Below are 25,328 nucleotides of genomic sequence, written 5' to 3' on the forward strand. Positions count from 1 at the left end.
CAGAAAGCTCACAATCTAAGTTCCATTTCAATATGTCTTTGGAGTGTTGGAAAAAAAAACACACAAACACAAGGAGAACACACTGTGCAAACTCTGTGCAGATGTTCCCTTTGGTCAGATTTGAACGTAGGACTCCAGTGCTGCATGGCACCAGTGCTAACTCACTCTGGCTCAGCATATTACTAGAATTCATTTGGTTTTCTGATACCCAGATATTGATGGCCTATCTACAGTATCTGCCATCCCGCCCCACCCGCCCACTCCATCATCTGTTTCGAGCTGTCACCAGTGTCAGAATTGATACAGTGGATGGCAATGCAACTCCCACTCAAGAGAGTTTTGCATTACACTGGCACTGAAAACTACACAGTGGATGGAACCGCCCAAAATAACGGATTGGTCGGGGGGGCCAGGTGTCGGACGCCCACAGATCTGATATTGATGAAAAATGGACCCAACACGGACCAAACACAGATGCCATCTGTGCTATGTTGGGGATTTTCCAGGACCCATATATTTCGATGGGTGTGTTTGGCCAGCATCACGGACCAAAGTAGTTCATGTTTCCATGATTTCCTTCACTGACCCTAGGTCAGCAAATCAATGGGTACGTGTACTGTACATGGAAAATGCAAACACCTCAGTCAAAAACGGAAATGTGAATGGGGGCATAAAATATACAAGAGAATGGGAAGGAGACAGTAGGTAAGGGTAGAAGACGAAGCCGCTCAGATCATAGGTTTCCGATTTTCCTGGAGAGGTTAATTTTCAGGTTGCTTTGCTGGGGTAGCAAGTCCCAAAGTGTTGAGTAGATCGGAGATTTGTGTAGGGAGGTAGCAGAAGACTTTCTCAGAGATATATGGAGGGGTATCCAGTGAAGGGATTAGCAGAGGGGAAAGGCAGAGGAGGAACAAATGGAAGTGGTGGATCAACCAGGAAAGAGTTAAGGATCAATAGGAGGGGCGCAAGAGTGTTAGATGGGAGGCTACAGAGAGGGATCTACAGAGACTGTAACCCCCATTGTAAAAAAAAAAAAAATTTATACATCAAATAATCAACAGTAAATAATCACCACCTCAAGGGAACGAACCAACAAACACAAAATGCTGTCTGTCTCCTTTTCTGCCCTGTTCCAGTGCAAACATCCAAAGAATTTTAAATGAGTAAAGAGAAAGAAACAAAAGCATTTTTTCTGACAGGGTAATTTTTTTAGCAAATGGATAGAATAATGTGCTGCTGTCATTGTGAGTCCTCAGACTTTCTTGAAAGAGATAAGCAAAAAGATGACATCCCGACAAAAACAGCATATGTGGGTCATCAGCATGTACTTCCTTGGCAGATTGGTTCACAGGGGCGGACATACCGCCTGTGCAGCCGGTTCGGCTGCACAGGGGCCAAGTGTGAGAGGGGGGGCCCTTTCTGACCGGCGACAGGGCAGCAGAATCGATGAGGAGCGCTTCCATTGTGGAAGCGCTCATCTCTATATTCATCTGTATCGCCGTCCTCAGGACAGCGATAGAGATGAATGGTGCGGCGGGGCAAGGGAGAGGCACAGATGAATGGTGCGGCGGGGCAAGGGAGAGGCGTCTCCCTTGCCCGTTCCTCTGATAGATTGCAGGCCTAGTGCCTGTAGCCTATCAGAGGCCGATGCAGGCTGGGCGTGATGACGTCGTCGCTCTGCCTGAGTCATGCAGCGCGGGACACATGCTGGAAGAGGCCTGCATCACATAATTGAAAGCAGCATAGAGGTAAGTATATTGAGTTTATTGCTTTCATTATTTTTAGTATAGTATGGCAAGAAGGGGGTGGGGGGCCCTATATACTGGCACATTATGGGGGGGCACTATAGAGAAGGGGGGAGCACTTTGGGGGCCCTCCATACTGGCACATTATGGGGGGCACTATGGAGAAGGGGGGAGGAGCACCGTGGTGATGGACCATGTGATTGGACCATGTGATCTGATGTCACCACAGGTCCTTTAGCCGGCAGCTCATGATTAAAGAAGTAAGAAGAGACCGGTTTGCCGCAGGACACCCGGACCGCATCCTGAACAAATCCGTCACGCCCGTGTGAACTCAGCCTAATGCTTAGGCCCCGTTCATACGAGCAAGTTTTCCACGCGAGTGCAATGCATGACGTGAACCCGCACTGAATCCTGACCCATTCATTTCAATGGGTCTGTGTACAGCCCTATTTTACTTAGCATTGATTGCGTTCCGTTGTTCAGTTTTTATCGCGCGGGTGCAATGCGTATTGCACGCGTGTGATAAAAAACCGACTGTGGTACCCAGACCCGAACTTCTTCACAGAAGTTCAGGTTTGGGTTAGGTGTTGTGTAGATTATGTATTATTTTCCCTTATAACCATGTTATAAGGGAAAATAATAATGATCGGGTCCCCATCCCGATCATCACCTAGCAACCTTGCGTGAAAATCACATCCGCATCCGCACTTGCTTGCGGATGCTTGCGATTTTCACGCAACCCCATTCATTTCTATGGGGCCTGCGTTATGTGAAAAACGCACAAAGAGGAGCATGCTGCGATTTTCACGCAACGCACAAATGATGCGTGAAAATCACCGCTCATGTGCACAGCCCCATAGAAATGAATTGGTCCGGATTCAGTGCGGGTGCAATGCGTTCACCTCACGCATTGCACCCGCGCGGAAATCTCGCCCTTGTGAAAGGGGCTTAAGGGCAATGTTCCCAAGATCAAAATAAGAAACATGCTGAAGAAAAATAGTAGGCCTGGCACCCAGCTCCTTTAACAACATAGAAGGACTACAATGTATATGTTGGAAGTAGGATGGTGATGAGAATCTTGCCAACTTAAGTCTAGTAAGTCTAGTCTAGAGAAATACGCTCTTACCTTCATTAGACACATTAAGGCGACTCTCCAGACTTCTGTCTGGTACGAATATGAAATGAATCTCATGATAAAGACCACGAAAATAAATATTTGTATGACATGTCCAGTTAAGATGAGTTGGTGTAAGCTTGACTAGTTCCATCTCGCACATACCTGTAGGGCTAAAAATACAAATAATAAAGTAAAATGAATGGTCAATAAACTTTATTCCCGTAACACTTGCCTCTCCCCACTTTAAAACAGAAAGACAGGAGATGTCTACAATTTACACAATGTATATAAAATGGGCCTTGCACTACACTTCTGCAAGTGAATGTCTCATCAACCAACCTGGTGAAAAATATTTCATCACCCATTGTATTGTAAGGGTATTTTTAAGTGATTGATTAGTTCTCCCCTTTAATTCTGTTTAATACTCTTTGTAATAGTTTATAAGTTTCCCTTGTAATGAAGTGGGTTATAGATAGTACCCAACCCCCATTGTGCTGATAAGACCACATTCCTGAGTGATCTCAGAGACCATGCGTGATGCACAGTGGAGGGGGAGCTAAAAGGTTGAAACTCTGCTACCCACCTTATCTCAGGAGATTCCACCAGGCCATCCATTCTAGGTAGGATGTAAGTATGATTGCCCAATCTCTCTTGTACACCCTGGGGTGTCAGTCATGTGTTATAATGGGGTAGAAAGCCATGGGTTATAGCATGATCGATGGAGTTTCCACTCCATTTAGGCTAGTGATGTTTATTTACTTTTTATTATTCTGTATGTGATTTATTTTTATTAGCGTATATTTAATCACTTAGTAAATATATTTAGTCACGTAGCCTGCGTAAGCTTATTCATTCTCAAATCTTTCTAATTCACTTTACGTTACACCCATCCACTATATATACTAGTTTATTGTGTTTGGAGAGTAATGTTTGGTCATGATTTTTTGTGATAGTCTTCCATGAAACTGTGATTGTCAGTCAAGGACACTGAAAGTGCTTGCGCACTTTTTAAGACCAGTTCTTGCTTAGGTCTGTCTTAGGGGTATTCCCATAAAATAGGTAATAAATGTGTGATTTCTGGGAGCCCCACAATTGGTACCTCCACTGACCATTAAAATAAGGGCTTACCACCTCTCCATTCAAACTTCTCCTCACTGCAGTCATACAGTGAGGAGAAATTGAGGCTTGAACATCTGTTCTAGTGATCATTGGACCCCAGCAGACATCCATCAGACATCCAATTTTAAAGGCCCCTTTAGACTGGGCGATCTTTGAGAAAAAAAACGCTCGCTAATGAGAACCTGCTGGTTTAAAGGTGCTGCTGACTACCCATGATAGAATTGTTGGTGCAGACACCTAAATCATTGTTTGCCAGCAGCAGATCGTGCTGTCTAAACGACACTCTGCTGCCAGCAAACAATGATTCTGTATAGGGACAAGTGAAGGTATTAGCAATTGCCCACCCACCCCCATACTGTGAAGGAGATTGTGGTCTCCTTCAATAACGAGCAGGCGACTGTCGGTGTCATGGCTGTCTCACGGTCTCGGTGCTGTTTGCCGTGACATGTTTGCCGTGCATGCTGGTTGCCTGGGGCATGTGTGTACTCTTCTCCTTTAAATTTTGTTTCCCTTCCCTGTCTGGTGCTTGTGGGGTTAACTACCTGGATGGGTGTGGTCACTAGGTTCTTATATTGCTGGCAGCCTCTGTTGGTGCTGGAGCTATGCTCCTGTCCTGGGTATTCCATCTGCCCAGTTATTGAGAGCCACCTAGTGAGACAGCAATGTCATCCCGTTGTTACCATGTCTTCCTACCTTACCCATTTCTATGTATGGTGTTGTTTATGTTTAGGGTTTGTGTTGTATGTCTAGTAGTTGTTCCATGTCTGGTCTGTTTTGGTGTGTACGGTCCTGCATGGATGCTAGACACTCCCCTGTCTGTCTGTGCCTTCGGTGAGAGGGCTTTAGGGTTCCCGAGAGGGGGAACAACATGTCAGTGAGCAGCTCTGCCATGCACCTTGTCTGCATGGGGGTTAAGGCAGTTACTGGCATGTTGGTTTTCCTAACTGTTGCTGCGGCAGGTAAGTGTTAGTTGTTCTGGTTTCTTACCTGCCGATCTAGTTTCTTCCCCTCTCCTTTGCATCTAGGCATGTGGGAGACTCCTGTTCCTCCATATCTTTGAGGAACAGGTCGTCTCTAGTTCCTGACATTATTTTCCGGGATCATCAGGGCGACTCATTGTCCGAGGTTCCAGTGTATGAGTCGTCCTACCATCTAGGTCCGCTCATATGGATAGGAGTCAGGGCTAGGATGAGGGTGGCATTAGGAGGTGCCCTGCTCCCATTCCCCTGTGTCCACGCCTAGTTTCTGTTCCCGCTTTCCATCAGTGTTCGGTGTGGAGTTTCCTCCTACACCGCACCGTGACAGTCGGGAAGGAACGCTTCCTTCCCGACAATCATCTGTTAAATTGAGTTGTGTAAAGAAACCTCTAATCTAGGGTTGCAAGAAAAAGAAATTCTGCATTAATTAGTAGTCACTATTGTCAACAAACACAATCTAACTAAACAGTTGTATACTTCATGTCATCTTTTTGTGATGACTTTGAGTAAAAATTCATAGTGTAGAGAGAAAAAGTTAGTGAATCACATGTTAATGTCTAATTGGGAAAAGGTGTTTCAATTAAGCTGAAGACAAAGTGGAGCTTCACAGGTGCTTTGACCATTAGAGGCACACAAAGCATGATTACTGACAAATCTGTTCTCAATTAAGGTTGGTTAGTGTGAACCATGCCTTGATGTTGACAACTTTCAGAAGACCTCAGATGTGCGATGCATGAAGCTGGAGAAGGCTACGAAATCATTTCTAAAGACCTGGGTGTACATTAGTCCACGATTAGACAAATTATCTACAATGAAAAAAATTCAGAACTGTGGCTACTCTCTATAGGAGTGGACACAATAGTAAGATCAATCCAAGAGCACAAAAGGCACTCTTAAAAGAGGTGAGAAAGAACACAAGAGTAACAACGAAAAACCTATAGATGACTCTCCAAACTGCAAAAACCTCTGTTCATGTGTCACTATTAGAAAAAAAACTAGAAAAACACTGAAGGGCATGGCCTGGACGCTGATGGTGCTGGCTGCTTAGTTAAGGAGCTTCGCTTCCAGCACTACAACTCGGCTTAGTTCCTGCCTTTCCTGCTATCAAATTTATGAAGATATCACCCCTCACATCCTGCCAACTCATGGGGCGAGTTAAGAAGCGTCAAGCTCTGGCGAAACTCACGGAGTTCTTCCACAAAGCTCCGCCGTTGAGCGGGAGCCCGAAGCTGCCCTCCTCGCCATCTTGTGGCGGTTCCTCTGCTTCTTCACCGAGCGAAGTTCGCGCCACATCCCAACAGCTATTAGACAACTCCTCACCGCTTACAGAGGAGCTACTCCGGAGTATGTTGGACTCCTAGCGGTCTTCCATAAAAGAGGACTTTCACGTTGTCCTCAGAGAAGTACAAGCCGAAATAACACAGCTGGGAGATGGCACTTCGCATCTAGAAGGCAAGATGGCGGAACTTACCGCTTCACATAATCTGCTGATAGGCGCTAACGCTGCCCTTGAAGAAGAGGTAGGCAAACTAACATCCAAAGTGGCTGACATGGAGGACCAGAGCCGACGGAACAACGTCAGACTCCACGGTGTGCCTGAGATAGTGGGCCCTGACCAGCTACTCTCACTGCTGCAAACTTTACTCAAAGAGGCCTTACCAAATCTCTCAGAGATGGACCTTTCCATTGACCGCATTCACAGGATCCCCAAGCACCAGGTCAAGGAAGCCTTTCTGAAAGCACTCTGGATAAACCCGGAGCCCACTTGCTCCTTTGATGGCATCTCGATATTCCTGGACTTATCTGCGGCGACCCTAGCTAAAAGGAGGGAGTTTGCCCCCCTCACTAAAATCCTGTGGGAAAATCAAGTCCGTTACCGGTGGGGCTTTCCGGTGAAGCTCATTGTTGCACATAAAGGCGCACTCCATGTGTGCACATCGCCGCAGGCAGCAGAGCATAAGTTGTCAGCCCTGGGCCTCCTGCCTGCTGGCACTCCGCAGGCGGGTGATCCTCGTCGTGGACAAGCAAAGATTCCGGTGGACTAGAACCTTGCCTGAGCAGGACTACCCAATAATACTTGGTGCTGTGAGGTTCAAAAATGACTTGCTCCCTTGCACCACCTCTTCTATGGGGCAAAAGCCCTTTCTACCACTATACCACTCTGAAGCAGAGTATTACTGCTTCTACTCTTTATGTGCTATTTTCTGCGTTTTATGTTTTTTTTGTTTTTTCAGTTCTAATGTTTTGAAGAACAATGAAGAACAATGGTGTTCATAGATGGATACGAACGTTGAGCAAATCAAAGTCAAACAAATTGACTTTGATCCGAATTTCAGGAAAAATTTGATTCACCGCAAAGACATATAGATAGGCTGGCTAAGATGCTATACAGTATAAAAAAAAATCGGAACTGTGGGAAGGTAGTATATGTATGTAGCTTTACAGTGGGCTGCCGGAATGAATTTTACTGGTGGGCCCTAGGAACCCCAGTCCGACACTGACCCCAGCCATCTTGATTGAAGATACCACGCAAAATCTCGTGCAGTGATGTATGATGTCACCATGCTGGCCATCATGATGCCATCATGTCACCGTGTGAGGTGTCTTTAATCAAGATGACAGCCTCTACGCTATCAAATGGATAAGGTGAGTTTTTTTTTTTAACAGGTTAACCCCTGAAAGTCCTCAATATTAATCTCAGATGCCGTAATCAGCGATGAACGCGGCATCTGAGGGGCTCAATGACGGGGACTGTGTGATCACCGTTCCCTGTCATTATGCCTGCTACATACAAAGAAATGTGCTTTGTGACGAAGTAATTCACCACAAAGAGAATTCTTTTGTGAAATTTGGCGAAGCAGGCAAATCAAATTTTAGATAACTTCACTCAACAGTAATGGATACCATGAAGGAAGCCACTGCTATGAAAAAAATCATTGTGGCACATCTCAGGTTTGTGTGAGACCACCTGGGTGTTCCACATTGCTTTTGGTAAAAAGTACTATAGCTATATGAGACAAAAAACTTTTTAGCACAAATACTCAACGCTATGTTTGGAGGAAAATGAACACTACATAAAAATTGTGATAGACAAGCATTGCCCGGGACGATTCGCGATCAAATGTTTGCGAACCGCAAGTTTGTGGTGGGCCCTATTCACTTTAATGGAAGGCGAACCTGAAAAACCTTCAGGTCATATTTGCAGCCACCAAATACTTACTAGAAGGGCACAAATCATCCCACAACATGGACAGTGACATACCAGAGGGGGATCAATGGCAAAAATTCCCACAAAAAAATATGCATTTTAATCAGGGGCCATTTTTATGCATCTTAAAGGGAAACTGTCAAGAATGTGGCCTGCTGGAGCCTAGAAAAATTTTATTTTAGGCCACAGGTGTACAGGCCCGAAAGATTAGGCATTTACCGGACAGAAAACATCAAGTGATTATGTGGCTGGAGGTATATTAGATGTTCATTGGATATAAATTTTATTGCAGGCCAGTGGACTACAGACCCCAAAAATTATTAATTCACCGGACAGAAATCATCAAGTGATTATGTGACTGGAGGTATATTAGACGGTCATTGGAAATCAATTTTACTGCAGGCCAGTAGAGTACAGGCCTCAAACATTAGGCATTCACCGGACAGAAAATGTCAGGTGATTATGTGGCTGGAGGTATATTAGATGGTCATTGGATATGAATTTTATTGCAGGCCAGTGGACTACAGACCCCAAAAATGATTAATTCAACGGACAGAAAACATCAAGTGATTATGTGACCGGAGGTATATTAGACCAGTGTTTCCCAACCAGTGTGCCTCCAGCTGTTGCAAAAAGACAACTCCCAGCATGCCCGGACAGCCTTTGGCTGTGAGGGCATGCTGGGAGTTGTAGTTTTGCAACAGCTGGAGGCACACTGTTTGGGAAACACTGTATTAGACGGTCATTGGATATCAATTTTACTGCAGGCCAGTGGAGTACAGGTCCCATACATTAGGCCTTCACCGGACAGAAAACATCAAGTGATTATGTGGCTGGAGTTATATTAGACGGTCATTGGATATAAATTTTATTGCAGGCCAGTGGACTACAGAACCCAAAAATTATTCATTTACCGGACAGAAAACATCAAGTGATTATGTGGCTGGAGGTATATTAGACGGTCATTGAAAATCAATTTTACTGCAGGCCAGTGGACTACAGGCCCCAAAAATTATTTATTCACCGGACAGAAAACATCAAGTGATTATGTGGCTGGAGGTATATTAGATGGTCATTGGATATCAATTTTACTGCACGCCAGTGGATTACAGGCCCAAAAAATTATTCATTCAGCATACAGAAAGGAACAATTGATAATGTGGATGTAGGTACATTAGGCGGTCATAGCATAACAATTTTACTGTTTGCTAGTTAGATTACAGGCCCCAAAAATTATGCACTCACCGTACATTCAAGATCAAGTGATTATGTGGCTGGAGGTACATTAGGCGGTCAACGTATAACAATTTTACTGTTGGCCAGTTAGAATACAGGCCACAAAAACTATGCATTCACCGTACATAAAAGATTAAGTGATTATGTGGCTGGAAGTATATTAGATGGTCAATGGATATCAATTTTACTTCAGGCCAGTGGACTACAGGCCCCAAAAATAATTCATTCACTGGACAGAAAACATCAAGTGATTATGTGGCTGGAGGTATATTAGACGGCCATTGGATATCAATTTTATTGCAGGCCAGTGGACTACAGGCCCCAAAAATTATTCATTCACCATACAGAAAAGAACAATTGATAATGTGGCTGGAGGTACATTAGGCGGTCACCGTATAACAATTTTACTGTTGGCCAGTTATATTACAGGCCCCAAAAATTATGCATTCACCGTACATAAAAGATCAAGTGATTACGTGGCTGGAGGTATATTAGACAGTCATTGGATATTAATTTTACTGCAGGCCAGTGGACTATAGGCCCCAAAAATGATTCATTCACCAGACAGAAAACATCAAGTGATTATGTGGCTGGAGGTATATTGGACGGTCATTGGATATCAATTATACTGCAGGCCAGTGAACTAAAGGCCCAAAAGTTATTCATTCACCGTACAGAAAAGAACAATGCGCGGTAGGATTGGTACCCGCAACAGTTTTTTTGTGGGTGGAAATTCCTCTGCCAGCGCCCGCAACAGCAGAATGCAGCATCTCTCGAAGCAAGGCCTGGAAATGCTGCATTCTAACAGCCCTCTGTGATGCTGGTAACATGTCCGCCATTTTGTGTTTGTACCAGGGGTCTAAGTACGTTGCCATCCAGTACTGGTCCTTGCCCTTTATGCTTTTTTTACGGGGCTCCCTCTTCAAACACTGGAGCATGAAGGCCCCCATTTGCACTAAATTGGAAGCGGTGGAGCGGCCTGGCTCCTGCTCATCGCCCAGCAGAATGTCGTCCTCGGTCTCCTCCCCCCATCCACGGACAACACCAGGGATCCCAGAAAAGTTTAAAGCCTGCTCTTCTTGCTCCTCCCTCTCCCCCCAGGCACCATCCTCCTCTGACTCCTCTTCAGACACCTGCTGACTTGTCTCAGATGGAGTAGCCCCCCCTTGGAATTCATTCAGCATTGTGACTACCACATCTTCCTGCTCCTCGACAGCTTGATCAATGACACAATGCAATGCTTGCTCCAGAAAGAAGGCGTAAGGTACAATGTCACTGATGGCACCCTGGCTGTGACTGACCAGTTTGGTGATCTCATCAAATGGCCGCAGAAGACTGCATGCGTCGTGCATTAGTAGCCACTGTCGTGGTTAAAAAAAAACAAGCTACCCAGAACCTGTCCTTCCGCAGAGTTCGTACAGGTAGTCGTTAATGGCACGTTTCTGCTGGAGGAGCAGCCTATCAAGCATATACAAGGTGGCGTTCCAGCGCGTCGGCCATGGGCGTAGGAAGCGGGGGGGACGGATCCCCCCCAGAAAATAATGCGGGGGGAGACAGGTTTGGTTAAATCCCCCCCAGGCTCCAGGGTTGCCACCCGTCTGAGACTCCGATCGTATATTTAAAACTATCAGTCACTCACTTCTGCGGTGGCCGGGTGATCAGCTGAGCTGTGCTCCCGAGCCTCCCCCCTCCTCCCTCCTCCTCCAGTAGTCTACACTACAGTCAGTGATGCGGCTGCCAGTGCCAGGCAGTGCAGCGGTTAACTCACTGTTCAGTCTCCGGACTGCTCGCTCCTCCTCCTCGCTCCTCCTCTGCCTCCCAGTCCCTCCCTCCTTCTCTCTGATAAGGAAGTCAGGTCCAGACTCCACACAGGAAGTGACATCAGAGAGAGAGGCAGGGAGGGAGAATTTAAATAAATCATTCTTCTTCTCCTCCAGAGTAGACTCCAGTCCAGCTCCAGCAGCCTGCCCAAGTAGTGCACAGCCCAGTGCCCACTGTGCCCTGCCTGCAGAGTGACCAAGACAGTCCTGACACCTGTCCTAGACACTTCTAAAAAGGTATATAAAACATTTGAAGTGTGTAAATGTACCAGTCTGTTTCTAATGTTAGTCCCTGCAGACATTTTTGCTAAAAAAAACACTTTTATTATATGCTAATGAGCCTCTAGGTGCTATGTGGGCGTAAAATCAGCACCTAGAGGCTCCGTCCACTCACGCTTTATCCCGCCCAGGTCTCCTGTTCTGCCCGCCCCGCTCCTCTTGATTGATGTGACGGTTCGCAGCAGCGTTGACAAAATCCCGCGCCTGCGCCGGTCACTTCTGTCTTTGGCGCAGTCGCAGTGAGTGAAGGCCGCTCTCCTGATGCCGGCTTCCTCACAGTGACGTAGTCGGCACAGGCGCAGTGAGGAATCCGGCACCAGGATCGCATCATTCACTCACTGCCCCGAAGACAGAAGTGAACGGCGCAGGCACGGGATTTCGGCAGCGATGCGGCGGACCGTGCCATAAATCAAGAGGAGCTGGGCGGGCACAACACTGGACCTGGGCGGGATAAAGCGTGAGTGGACGGAGCCTCTAGGTGCTGATTTTACGCCCACATAGCACCTAGAGGCTCATTAGCATATAATAAAAGTGCTTTTTTAGCAAAAACGGCTGCAGGGACTAATGTTAGAAACATACTGTTATGTAGTGCTGACATTAGCGCATCGCTATATCAGTCAGCTACATAACGGTATTTCTGGTGGTAGAAACCCTTTAAACAGGTTTCAGAATCTGTCAATCATCAGAAGAAACGTTACGTTATGTAGCTGACTGACATTAGCGATGGGCTGATGTCAGCAGTACATAACAGTTGTATAGTAAGGACCAGCACTCGCTCTAATAGTAATTTCAAGTAGATTTAATGGTCACATACAAGTGATAAGTGACGCGTTTCGGCTACTGTGAGCCTTTGTCAAACATAATGGATACAAGTTGCAAACAATTCAAATAGCCCGCGGTGGAGCCGGAAATGACATCAGGTTACCATGACAACATTGTAAACAGAGGACACAACAATGCAGAGATAATGATTAAACAAGTGGATGAACAGATAACTATCATTGCTTACCAGGGCACCATGCTTTGCAGTGCTACATTCTATTGATCATCATAATATTATTATAGTATAATGTTCCATACTGGATGCTAGAAACTGTAGCAAAGTTATACAGAAGAAAAAAGGAAAAAAAGAACATAATTAATTCTCAGTGCACCATGCTTTACAGTGCCACATTTTGCTAAACCTTATATAATAATGTAAAATACTGAATGCAGCGGTGCTACAATTTTGCGTGGTAAACTTACGCCCTGATCAAGCACTAAATGACACGGATTGGAGTCAAGTTCTCTGTGAAAGAAAGAAAGAGGGAACATGTTGAAAGGGTCACTGCACACTGTAGCTTACAGAAAACTATTTACATCATAATCACGATTTAATCCCTTTGGTTCTAGGGTTTGCAGGCGATGAATCCAAAAGGCTTCTCTTTTTTTGAGCATTTTACACCTGTCTCCTCCTCTCCTGGGCAGTGATACGTGCTCTATTATCTGGAAGCCCAGCTGGGAGATGGCATGTCGGTGTTCCTCAAAATGATATGGGATGGGAAGTAATAGATTTTTCTTTCTAATGGTAGATTTATGTTTGCAGAAGCGGTCTTTCATCCTCATGGAGGTCTCACCGACATACACAAGACCACAGGGACACTTCAAGAGATAGTCCACGAAATTGCTATTACAGGTAAAGAAGCCATTTATTTTACATTTTTCCACTGTGTACGGGTGGGTGAAGTGTTCTCCTTTAATGGCACTAGAGCAGTGTATGCATTGAAGGCATGGGTATGTCCCATTCTTGGGTGCTGAGAGGGTGGCCTGGCGCTGGGTATGTCTGTCGCTACCTACATCAGCCCTGACTAGGATGTCTCGGATATTTTTGCACCTTTTGTAGCATATCATAGGTGGGGATTGAAATTCTGTAACATTGGGGTAGGTTCTGCTGAGAATACTCCAATGTTTATTGAGGATAGTCCTGCATTTATTGACCCAAGGGTCGTATTTCACCACGAAGGGAACTCGTGGCTGTTTATCACTAGTAGTGGAGCTGTCTTTAGGTGGTTTCGCCTGTTGTGTATTTAATAGGTCTTGCGGATAACCTCTGTCACGAAACTTGTCTAGCATTTCTTCCTGACGTGCTGTTCTCATATTGGTGTCAGACACTATCCTATTTGCGTGTGGCGGGGCGACATTCGAACCCTCGAACAATTCAGGCAGTACATCAACTCTGTTTGGAAGGAACTGCAGTTCACCATGCATTCAGATATGTCTAAAATTAATTTCCTCAACACATGGGTTATAAAGGATGAGAAGGGGCAGATACACACAGACCTATATACCAAGAATACTGACCGCACCAGTCTGCTGCACTTCACCAGTAACCATCCTCCTGCAGTCAAAAAATCACTCCCCTAGTCACAACTACAGAGAGTGAACAGAATAGTGTCTGACACCAATATGAGAACAGCACGTCAGGAAGAAATGCTAGATAGATTCCGTGACAGAGGTTATCCGCAAGACCTATTAAATACACAACAGGCGAAACCACCTAAAGACAGCTCCACTACTAGCGATAAACAGCCACGAGTTCCCTTCGTGGTGAAATACCACCCTTGGGTCAATAAATGCAGGACTATCCTCAATAAACATTGGAGTATTCTCAGCAGAGCTTACCCCAATGTTACAGAATTTCAATCCCCACCTATGATATGCTACAAAAGGTGTAAAAATATCCGAGACATCCTAGTCAGGGCTGATGTAGGCAGCGACAGACATACCCTGCGCCAGGCCACGCTCTCAACACCCAAGAATGGGACATACCCATGCCTTCAATGCATACACTGCTCGAGTGCCATTAAAGGAGAACACTTCACCCACCCGTACACAGGGGAAAAAATTTAAAATAAATGGCTTCTTTACCTGTAATAGCAATTTCGTGGTCTATCTCTTGAAGTGTCCCTGTGGACTTGTGTATGTCGGTGAGACCTCCATGAGGATGAAAGACCGCTTCTGCAAACATAAATCTACCATTAGAAAGAAAAATTTACTACTCCCCATCCCACATCATTTTGAGGAACACCGACATGCCATCTCCCAGCTGCGCTTCCAGATAATAGAGCACGTATCACTGCCCAGAGAGGAGGAGACGGGTGAAAGATGCTCAAAAAAAGAGAAGCCTTTTGGATTCATCGCCTGCAAACCCTAGAACCAAAGGGATTAAATCGTGATTATGATGTAAATAGTTTTCTGTAAGCTACAGTGTGCAGTAACCCTCTCAACATGTTCCCTCTTTCTTTCTTTCACAGAGAACTTGACTCCAATCCGTGTCATTTAGTGCTTGATCAGGGCGTAAGTTTACCACGCAAAATTGTAGCACCGCTGCATTCAGTATTTTACATCATTATATAAGGTTTAGCAAAATGTGGCACTGTAAAGCATGGTGCACTGAGAATTAATTATGTTCTTTTTTTCCTTTTTTCTTCGGTATAAGTTTGCTACAGTTTCTAGCATCCAGTATGGAACATTATACTATAATAATATTATGATGATCAATAGAATGTAGCACTGCAAAGCATGGTGCCCTGGTAAGCAATGATAGTTATCTGTTCATCCACTTGTTTAATCATTATCTCTGCATTGTTGTGTCCTCTGTTTACAACGTTGTCATGGTAACCTGATGTCATTTCCGGCTCCACCGCGGGCTATTTGAATTGTTTGCAACTTGTATCCATTATGTTTGACAAAGGCTCACAGTAGCCGAAACGCGTCACTTATCACTTGTATGTGACCATTAAATCTACTTGAAATTACTATTAGAGCGAGTGCTGGTCCTTACTATACAACTATCTGTGGATCTTCTCCGGGACACGCGCACCGCATCACTGAGAGCAGAAGTGCCGCTTGTATCTTCTTTTGGAGCAGTACATAACAGTGTGTTCTATAACTCCTTGCCTGCCGCAGGCCGCCGTTCTCTTAAAATAAAGACTTATAGTATGCTAATGAGCCTCTTCAGGGGCTTAACGATCGCGGTGTGACAGCGACCAGGGGTGGAGGCGGGACATGGGCATGGCTGGAGGCGGGGGGGGGGGGGGGTCTGGACCGTCTGGTATTACTGGCACATGATTCGGGGGTCTGGTATTACTGGCACATGATTGGGGGGGTCTGGTATTACTGGCACATGATTGGGGGGGTCTGGTATTACTGGCACATGATTGGGGGGGTCTGGTATTACTGGCACATGATTGGGGGTCTGTCTGGTATTACTGGCACATGATTGGGGGGGTCTGTTATTACTGGCACATGATTGGGGGGGTCTGTTATTACTGGCACATGATTGGGGGGTTCTGTTATTACTGGCTGATAAGAGGCACTGGGGGCTGCTATGAGGCATGGCATGGGGCTCTTATCTGAGGTCTGATTGGGGGTCATTCATATTGGGGTCTGAGCTGAGGTGTGATCTGAGGTCTTATTAACATTGGGGATCTTACTGGGGCTGTTAGCTGAGGTCTGATTAACATTGGGGGTCTGATTGGTGATCTGACCTGAGGTGTAATGAATTTTTTTTTCTTATTGTGCCCACTTCCAGCCCTGAGCCCAGCTGCCCAGAGCACTGATCCGGAGCAGCTTGGAGAAAAAGGCCTCAGTCTCCCACACTCCTTCTGCCCGGCCAAGCCTGTCAGCACCCCTGAGTCTTCAGAACTGTAAGTGTGTGTGTGGGGGGGTTCACACACACACACACACTTAAAATTTAACGATATAAACAACCCGCAGTTTACTGAATAAGAATATACCCGGCGAGCAAAAATGCTGTCCCCCCAGATTTTTGGGGGTTCCTACACCCATGGCGTCGGCCAGTCACAAATCAGACGTCTGATGGGCAAGTGATGTCGCCGCTGAATGTCAGCAAGGCGAGCCATGGCAGTGTAAGATCTTCTAAAATGGCCAGAGATTTTCCTGGCCTGCCGCAAGACGTCCTGGACCCCGGCGTATTTGGCAACGAATCACTGCACGACTAAGTTCAGGACGTGTGCTACGCACGACACGTGTGTCATTTTGCCCTGTTTCAGCGCGCTCAGCAGATTGGCACCGTTGTTTAATACCACTTTACCAACTGTCAAATTGAGTGGGGTTAGCCACTGATCGGCCTGTGACCGCAGAGCTGAAAGGAGTGCAGGACCGGTGTGGCTCTTGGCTTCCAGGCACAACAGCCGCAGCACAGCATGGCAACGTCTCACCTGGGACGTCGAATAGGTTCTGGGGAGCTGGGGAGGGTGCAGCGGAAGAGGTGGTAGCAGTGGAAAAGGAGTCAGCCAAGGAGGAGACGGAGGATGGAGTAGGAGGAGGAGAAGAGGCAGGCCTGCATGCAATCCATGGCAGTAACAAATCCACACGGGTGCCACGTGTTGCATGCATTACAGCCGTCAGAAGGTTCACCCAGTGGGCAGTAAAATTTATGTACATTCCCTGCCCGTGTTTGCTAGACCATTTGTCTGTGGTCAGATGTATCTTGGCACCAACACTGTGTGCTAGAGATACATTAACTTGCCGCTGAACGTGGCCATATAGCTCTGGGATGCCCTTCTGGGAGAAATATTTCCTTCTCGGGACCTTCCATTGCGGTGTGCCAATGGCCACAAATTTTCTAAAGGCCTCCGAGTCCACCAGTTTATATGGCAGTAGTTGGCAAGCAAGCAGTTCCGACAAGCCAGCGGCCAGCCGTTGGGAAGGAGGGTTATCCAGCGTCAACTTTTTTACGTTCGAACATTTGGGCCACGGAAGCCTGCCTTTTGCCAGATGAACGCGACGAAGGTACGGTGGAAGGTGGAGTGGAGGACAAATGGGAGGAATAAGGAGAAAGAGAAGAGGCAGGACGTGGAGTGTGGCTTTGTGTTTTCTGGCGGTGTTGCTCCCACTGAGCTCGGTGATGGGAGGCCAGGTGCCTTCTTAAGGCTGTCGTCCGTAGGTGAGTGTTGGGCTTACCGCGTCTTATGCGTTGACAGCCCAGGCTGCAGATGGCAACACTATTGTCAACAGCGGACACGTTAAAAAAATCCCAAACTGCGGAGCCATGTGACGGCATCCTGGGAGCGCCAGATGTGACCGTGCATGGTGGATGGCTCGCTCCAGATACATTTGCAGTCTTCTTTTTGCCTCGTGTGCACTGCAAGTTCTGCCTGCTTCTCCTACTTTTACCCCCTATCTGCTGCTCTGTCTCTCCCTCTGAACTCCCCTCCTCTTCCTCTCTTTTGGGCACCTATGTAACATCCATCGACACGTCATCATCGTCACCTTCACCTCCACTGACATTAGAGATCTCTGTCCTTGGGCTGATCTGGGTACTGTCGTCAGACCACTGGGTGAAGGCCGTTGCTACCTCCTCTTCCTGATGCGATGCCAAGAATGGCTGCGCATCGGTAAGGTCTAAGAATGGGTGAGAAAATAATTCCTCTGACTCGAGTGGAGGGGCTATGGTGGTGGTGTCTTAGGGGGTGCACACAGCAGAGAGTGAGGAGGGTGCAGATACAGAGGATAAGGAGGGTGCAGAAGCGGAAGGCTGAGTGAGCCACTCAACCAACTCTGGTGCGTCCTTTGACGTAATAGCACGCACCTTCTTCAACTTCCCACTTAGACTCCGGCCTGGTGCACCTGCCTGACCACTACCACCCCTGCGGAATGACCTGCCTCTTCCTCTGCCTGTCATTTTCAAAATGATCCTGTGCCAAAGTCCCTATAGAAGAGCAGTATTTGTGGAAGCAGGTTTATCAAACCCCTTAATGATTATTTGCTGGAAGACTCCTTAATCAGTTTTTCTTGGGGCAACAGGTATATCACACCAGTTGCAATTAGTGGTTCCAATAGCATTTGTCCCTCTGTATAGCTGCGGTATTGCAGCAGAACCGCACACAACTGCTGCACAATACAAATGCACTATATAGAAAGTATATTATAGGTATATCACACCCCTGCCTCAATCAGTTTATGGCGGGGCAACTGGTATATCACACCAGTTGCAATTAGTTGTTCTAATTGCGTTTGTCCCTCTGTATAGCTGCAGTATCGCAGCAGAACCGCCCACAACTGCTGCACAATACAAATGCACTATAATATACTTTCTATTTTCTATTACTTTTATCCTCTGTATATTTTTTTGTTTAAATTTGGGTAGACCCCAAAACATTGCTAAACAAACCTTCAGACAATACACTGGCTGCAGGGCAGGCCAGGACCTCCAAGGCGTAAAGGGCAAGCTCAGGCCATGTGCCCAATTTGGAGACCAAGAAGTTGAAGGGGGCAGACCCATCATTCAGTACGTGTAGGTGTGTGCACACATACTGCTCAACCATGTCGCACGTCCCCGTGACGTCCACGATCGAATTGGATATCTTCTCTATCAACTTTTGATGTTCTTTTCTGTGCCTACCATGTTGATCATGGGTAGCAGCGAATCAGGGTTCCACGCCTGAGAGGGAGCGTGAGAAAGGGATACCACATCCAAGAGAGATCAATGGCTGCAATGTGATCGAGTTGAAATGTGGGACAAGTTGTTAAAGCAGAAGGATCGAATGAAAGAAGGGGGCGAGCGTCAATTAAAGACGAATTTTAGAAATTTAAGTCCCTGTCACCTATGTAGAGCAGGGGTTTTTCATCGGCAAAAATGGGTTAATGTCACCCAACAATGGAGCAGACGATATTTGAAAATGTTGGGCCCTGTCAACTATGCAGAGCAGGGGTTTATTCACAGCAAAGCTGTGTTCATGTCACCCACCAATTGAACAGATGATTTTACAAAAATTAGATCCCTGTCACTTATGCAGAGCAGGGGTTTGTATACGGCAAAATTGGTAAAATGTCACCTGACAATGTAACAGACGATTTTCTGCAAATAAGGTCCCTGTCACCTATGCAGAGAAGGGGTTTATTCACGGCAAAAATGGTAAAATGTCACCCAAGAATGTAACAGACGCTTTTGCACCCTGCTCCCTCTTTTGCTGTGCAGGTACCTCTGTGCGACCACCGCCTCTTCCTCCGAACTAGACAGGTCACTCGCATGACCTTCATTCCATGTGGGGTCGAGGACCTCATCGTCCTCCACATCATCTTCCAATCAGTCTTCACCCCTGCCCTCCTTGTCGGTCTGCACACTCCACCAGGAGCACCACGACCTGGGCCACGTCCCTTATTTGACGCTCTCCTCATTCTTTGCGTTCACCCACAAAACTAACAGATGGTTTATGTCAGGCGACAATGTAACTGCCAATAGTCAACAATTAAGTTCACTGAGAGTAAGGCCTCATGCACACGACCGTTGTGTGCACCCGTGGCCGTTGTGCCGTTTTTTTTTGCGGACCCATTGACTTTCAATGGGTCCGTGGAAAAATCGCAAAATGCACCGTTTTGCAGCTGCATCCGTGATCAGTGTTTCCTGGCCGTGAAAAAAATATGACCTGTCCTATTTTTTTCACGGCCAACGGTTCACGGACCCATTCAAATCAATGGGTCCGTGAAAGAACACGGATGCACACAAGATTGGCATCCGTGTCCGTGATCCGTGGCCGTAGGTTAGTTTTTATACAGACGGATCCGAAGATCCGTCTGCATAAAAGCTTTTTCAAAGCTGAGTTTTCACTTTGTGAAAACTCAGAACCGACAGTATATTCTAACACAGAGGCGTTCCCATGGTGATGGGGATGCTTCAGGTTAGAATATACTAACAGAACTGTGTACATGACTGCCCCCTGCTGCCTGGAAGGTGCTGCCAGGCAGCAGGGGGCAGCCTTCCCCCTGTAGTTAACACATTGGTGGCCAGTGTGGCCGGCCCCCCCCTCCCCTGTAGTTAACTCGTTGGTGGCCAGTGGGCCCCCCCTCACTCCCCTGTAGTTAACAGGTCATGTCACTTACCAGTAGGAGGAGCTCCCGGCCGGACCTGTCACTTACCAGTAGGAGGAGCTCCCGACCGGACGCAGACCATCGCAGCTCGCAGGTAAGTATAATGGTTCTACAAATTGCTAAGTAACCATGGCAACCGGGACTGCAGTAGCGTCCTGGTTGCCATGGTTACCGATCGGAGCCCCAGCGATTAAACTGGGACTCCGATCGGTACACTCCGCTGCCACCAATGATAGGGGGGAGATTTTAATTAGAAGGGGGAGGGAGGGGAGAAGGCCCACTGGCCACCAACGAGTTAACTACAGGGGAGGGAGGGGGGGGCCCACTGGCCACCAATGAGTTAACTACAGGGGAGGGGGGGGGCGGCCGCACTGGCCACCAATGAGTTAACTACAGGGGAGGGAGGGGGGGGCCGGCCACACTGGCCACCAATGTGTTAACTACAGGGGGGGGGGGGCTGCTGCCTGGCAGCACCTGCCAGGCAGCAGGGGGCAGACATGTACACAGTTCTTTTAGTATATTCTAACCTGAAGCGTCCCCATCACCATGGGAACGCCTCTGTGTTAGAATATACTGTCGGATTTGAGTTTCACGATGTAACTCAAATCCGACGGTATATTCTAACATAGAGGCGTTCCCATAGTGATGGGGACGCTTCAAGTTAAAATATACCATCGGATTGGAGAAAACTCCGATCCGATGGTATATTAACTCCTGACTTTACATTGAAAGTCAATGGGGACAGATCAGTTTGAAATTGCACCATATTGTGTCAACGTCAAACGGATCCGTCCCCATTGACTTGCATTGTAATTCAGGACGGATCCGTTTGGCTCCGCACGGCCAGGCGGACACCAAAACGACTTTTTTTTCATGTCCGTGGATCCTCCAAAAATCAAGGAAGACCCACGGACGAAAAAACGGTCACGGATCACGGAAAAACGGGACCCGTTTTTGTGGACCGCAAAAAAATACGTTCGTGTGCAGGAGGCCTTAGGCAGTGCCGGTGTTATAAAGAGGAAAAATTTCTTGAGGTCACACGACAGTGTGACAGGCGAATTTTATACAATTACTTCATGGTCACAAAAAATGTTAATTTGTCAACCAACAATGTAACTGCAGTATTGACTGGTTGTATTTGACTGTGACAAATGCAGCAAAGGCCCCAGATGTAGGGTATTGCAAAAAAAAATGGTGTTTTTTTAAAACCCAGAATATAATTGAAGTATTTCAAGCTTGTATTTCACTGTGAAGAATGCAACAAAGGCCACAAATGTATTATCTTGCCCAAAATGGGTGTTTTTTTAATACCAGAATATAACAGCAGTATCTAACTCTTGTATTGGACTGTCAGAAATGCAGCAAAGGCCGCAAATTTATTATCTTGCCCAAAATAGTTGTTTTTTTAATACCAGAATATAACAGCACTATCTAATGCTTGTATTTGACTTTGACAAATGCAGCAAAGGCACCAGATGTAGGGTCTTGCACAAACTGGGTGTTTTTTTTAAAACCCAGCATATAATTGCAGTATTTCAAGCTTGTATTTCACTGTGACAAATGCAGCAAAGGCCCCAGATGTATGGTATTGCAAAAAATAGGTGTTTTTTTAAAACCAGAATATAGACTTCCGGTTCCGGCGCCGACATGGAGAGACGCAGCTAACCTCGGCTCTGTCCAGGTCGGTGATTTGCAAGCTAAATCCCCCATAAATACCGGATATACTCCGGGACCATTCTACTTACCGTTCCGGTGAGAACATATGGATCGGTACATTATAAACATGGGGACCAGGAACAAGACAAAATCCCAGAAGCTGGGTAAGCCTGCAGCGCGAGAACATGAGGCGGATGAGGAGGAACTTTTCCCGCCCGCACAGCTGAATAAGCAGGGTGATCAACCTACACAAGAAGAGCCTGACTTGCAGGGAGATGAAACACAGGTGGATTATGTCAGGCTGGCAATAGAGGTGGCGAATCGAATCCTACCTGACTTACAGGAATCGCTGGCTAACACGGTAGGGCAGACGCTTCAATCCATGCAGAAAACCACTGCCGAACATGGCAACAGGCTTGAAAGCGCAGAGACTAGAATACAAGCGCTTGAGGAATCCTGCTCTGACCTCTAGATGATGTTGGAGAAAACGGTGAGCGAAACCAAAGTTCTTAAAGTGAAAGTAGATGACTTGGAGAATCGCTCACGCAGGAACAACCTGCGCATTTTGGGCCTGCAGGAAGCAATCCCAGCCCATGAGCTTGCACTTATATGTGAACATGAAATTCCAAAAGCCTTGGGTCTGGAAATGCAGCAAAGGCCGCAAAGTAGAAAGAGCGCACCATATAGGTCCAGACCTGCGAAGTGGTACAGATCGTAATCAAAAGGCGCCATCCGCGCTAATAAGGAGACCAAGACCAGTTATAGTGAAGTATTTAGACTTTACAGACAAAACAGCGATCATACGCATGTACAAACGTCAAAACTCATCGCTTGAGATAAGAGGCCAAAAAGTCCTAATCTTTGGAGACTACTCTGCAGAGGTACAGAAGAAGAGAAGGGAGTTCTCTAGTATATGCTCGGAACTGTATGAAAGACGCACTAGATTTGCACTACTTTATCCGGCGATATTGAAAGTTTTCCACACTGACGGTACAGCATCCACATACACGTCATCAGAAGAAGCGCGGCAACGACTAGAGCTGGAATTAACAGATCAAAGGCCATTAGGACGTCTTCCGCGCCAAGACAAGAAGGGGAGCAGAGGAGTGTATGACACAGAGGACGGCGTTTCATATGCGGAACCCATCAAGCGACCACGAGACGCACATCCCAGCGGAACCTAGAGAATTGGTGACTGTTGCATTGTTCTAATATATTTTCTTCTTCTAGATAGTAGGAGAAGGAAGGGTGCAACTTAATTGTTAGCATTGTTCAGGGTCTTGATTAACATGTAGTTCTGTATAAAGTCCGAAGCAAAATAGCTTTTGTAAGTTGATAGGTTGTGATAAATGTTACACTGGGGTAATAATTGTCTTATATCGCAATATAAGAATAGGCCGACCATGTCGGAAAAAAGTGGAGTTCAGTATACCAATAGAGAGGTGTATAATAGGCAGAGGAGAGATGGTTATACATGGATTAGAAGATAGTTTTAAATCTCTGATCTGTATGGGGGGGGGGGGATGTTGGGTAAGGGTTGGGGAGGATGTTACTTTCATCTGGATATGTGCTCATATTTCTCATCCATGTCTTCTCCATGTGTCAAAACAGTCATGAGATTAATATCCTGGAATGTAAAGGGTCTTCGCTCCCCTGAAAAACGCAATATGGTCCTGAAGCACCTGCGGCGATGTAAAGTAGATATTGCAATGCTACAAGAAACCCATCTTGAGGAAGCTGACTTTGTTCTAATGGAGAAGATGTGGGTGGGAAAGGTGATAGGATCTGCCTCTGTGAACAAGAAGGCAGGAACACTAATACTATTTCATAGGTCCCTGAACATCAAGATTGTGCAGCATGAAACAGATGGTGAAGGAAGGTGGCAAATTGCGTCAGTATTATCCTCAGGTGAGGAACTATGTATAGTGAATGTTTATGGCCCAAATGGTGAAAATGTTAAGTTTTTTGATTCATTAAGTTCACATCTGGGGGTGATTAAAAAACGCAACATCATAGTAGGGGGGGACATGAACGCAGTCATGAACGGGGCGAAGATAGACAACCTGTGATAAATCCGAAAAAAGGAGTCTCAGGAAAAGAGAAAGTCCTTGAGAATTTAACTCGAGATTAATATCTGTGAGCATGCATAGCAAAATCCGCAATTCCCAAATTTTGGACATGGGTTTTTCAGACCACTCACCGGTACAGCTAGATTTGAGGGATCAGATTCGCAAGGGTTCAGACTACATATGGCGATTTCCTGCATTTTTGGGGAATTACGATAACTTCAAAGATCTATTAAAGGGGTGGTACATGGAATTTACATCAGATAATGCTCAACATGTTGATAACCCTACACTTTTATGGGACACAGAAAAAGCTGTGCTGAGAGGAAGAATTATATCATATGTACACTCACTGAAAGCAAAAACAGTAAAAAAAAAACTAGATGAAGTCACGGAATCCCTTAGGAAGAAATATACAGCTTTTATTCTTTCACCCAATGATCAACATAAATTAGATTGGGTAACAGCCAAGAAAAACTACGAACTATGGTATAACCGATGGGAAAGTATGTACAGGTCGCAAAAAGAGTCTAAACTATTTACATATGGGAACAAGTCTGGCAGACTGTTAGCTAGATTGTCTAGAGTGCAAAGGGGTCCTACGTATATTCCCACTGTCTCAGATAAACAAGGAATAGCTCAGAGTGACCCAGAAAATGTTTTAGAGATTTTCAGGTCATACTACCAAAGTCTATATGATGTTGATTCCCAGCCCCAACTCCCTTTGATATCTTTACTAGATCAAGCTAATATCCCAAAACTCCAAGATGACCAATTAGGTTTACTAAATAAACCAATTTCGGTAGAGGAAGTTTCTGACACTATAAAATCCCTTCAGTCAGGAAAGTCGCCTGGTCCGGACGGATACACAGGAGAATTCTATAAGATATTAAGGGAAGATATAGCTCATCTCCTGAAATAAGGTTTTAATAAAGTACTGGGAGGTCAGATCACTGTGTTACCCAATAATACAGCCCACATTCGGCTTTTACCAAAACCTGGAAAGGATCCTCTTCTGCCATCTTCGTACAGGCCAATATCCTTAATAAATGTTGACCAAAAAATGTTCTCAAAAATTATGGCCAATAGGCTGGCAAATATGCTACCTGACTTGATAGGTACGGCGCAGGTGGGTTTTGTGAAAGGAAGGTCGGCTGTATTTAACATAAGAAAGGTAATGTCAGTACTAGATTATGTTAATAGGCGACAATCAGACTTCAGCTCCCCGGCA

At 46.0% G+C, this 25,328-nt stretch overlaps 1 protein-coding gene across 4 annotated transcripts in view; it reads right to left on the minus strand.

Moving 5' to 3' along the window:
* Nucleotides 1–25,328, minus strand: part of LOC120986360 — a 97,744-nt gene that overhangs the window by 39,594 nt on the left and 32,822 nt on the right. For all 4 annotated transcript variants that reach the window (XM_040414884.1, XM_040414886.1, XM_040414882.1 and 1 more), the window contains exon 4: nucleotides 2,872–3,032. In XM_040414884.1, coding sequence (XP_040270818.1) covers nucleotides 2,872–3,032 — 161 coding nt within the window. The remainder of the gene's footprint in view (nucleotides 1–2,871; nucleotides 3,033–25,328) is intronic.

The sequence above is a fragment of the Bufo bufo genome, chromosome 1 (assembly GCF_905171765.1).
Source record: "Bufo bufo chromosome 1, aBufBuf1.1, whole genome shotgun sequence".
NCBI classification, from domain to species: domain Eukaryota; kingdom Metazoa; phylum Chordata; class Amphibia; order Anura; family Bufonidae; genus Bufo; species Bufo bufo.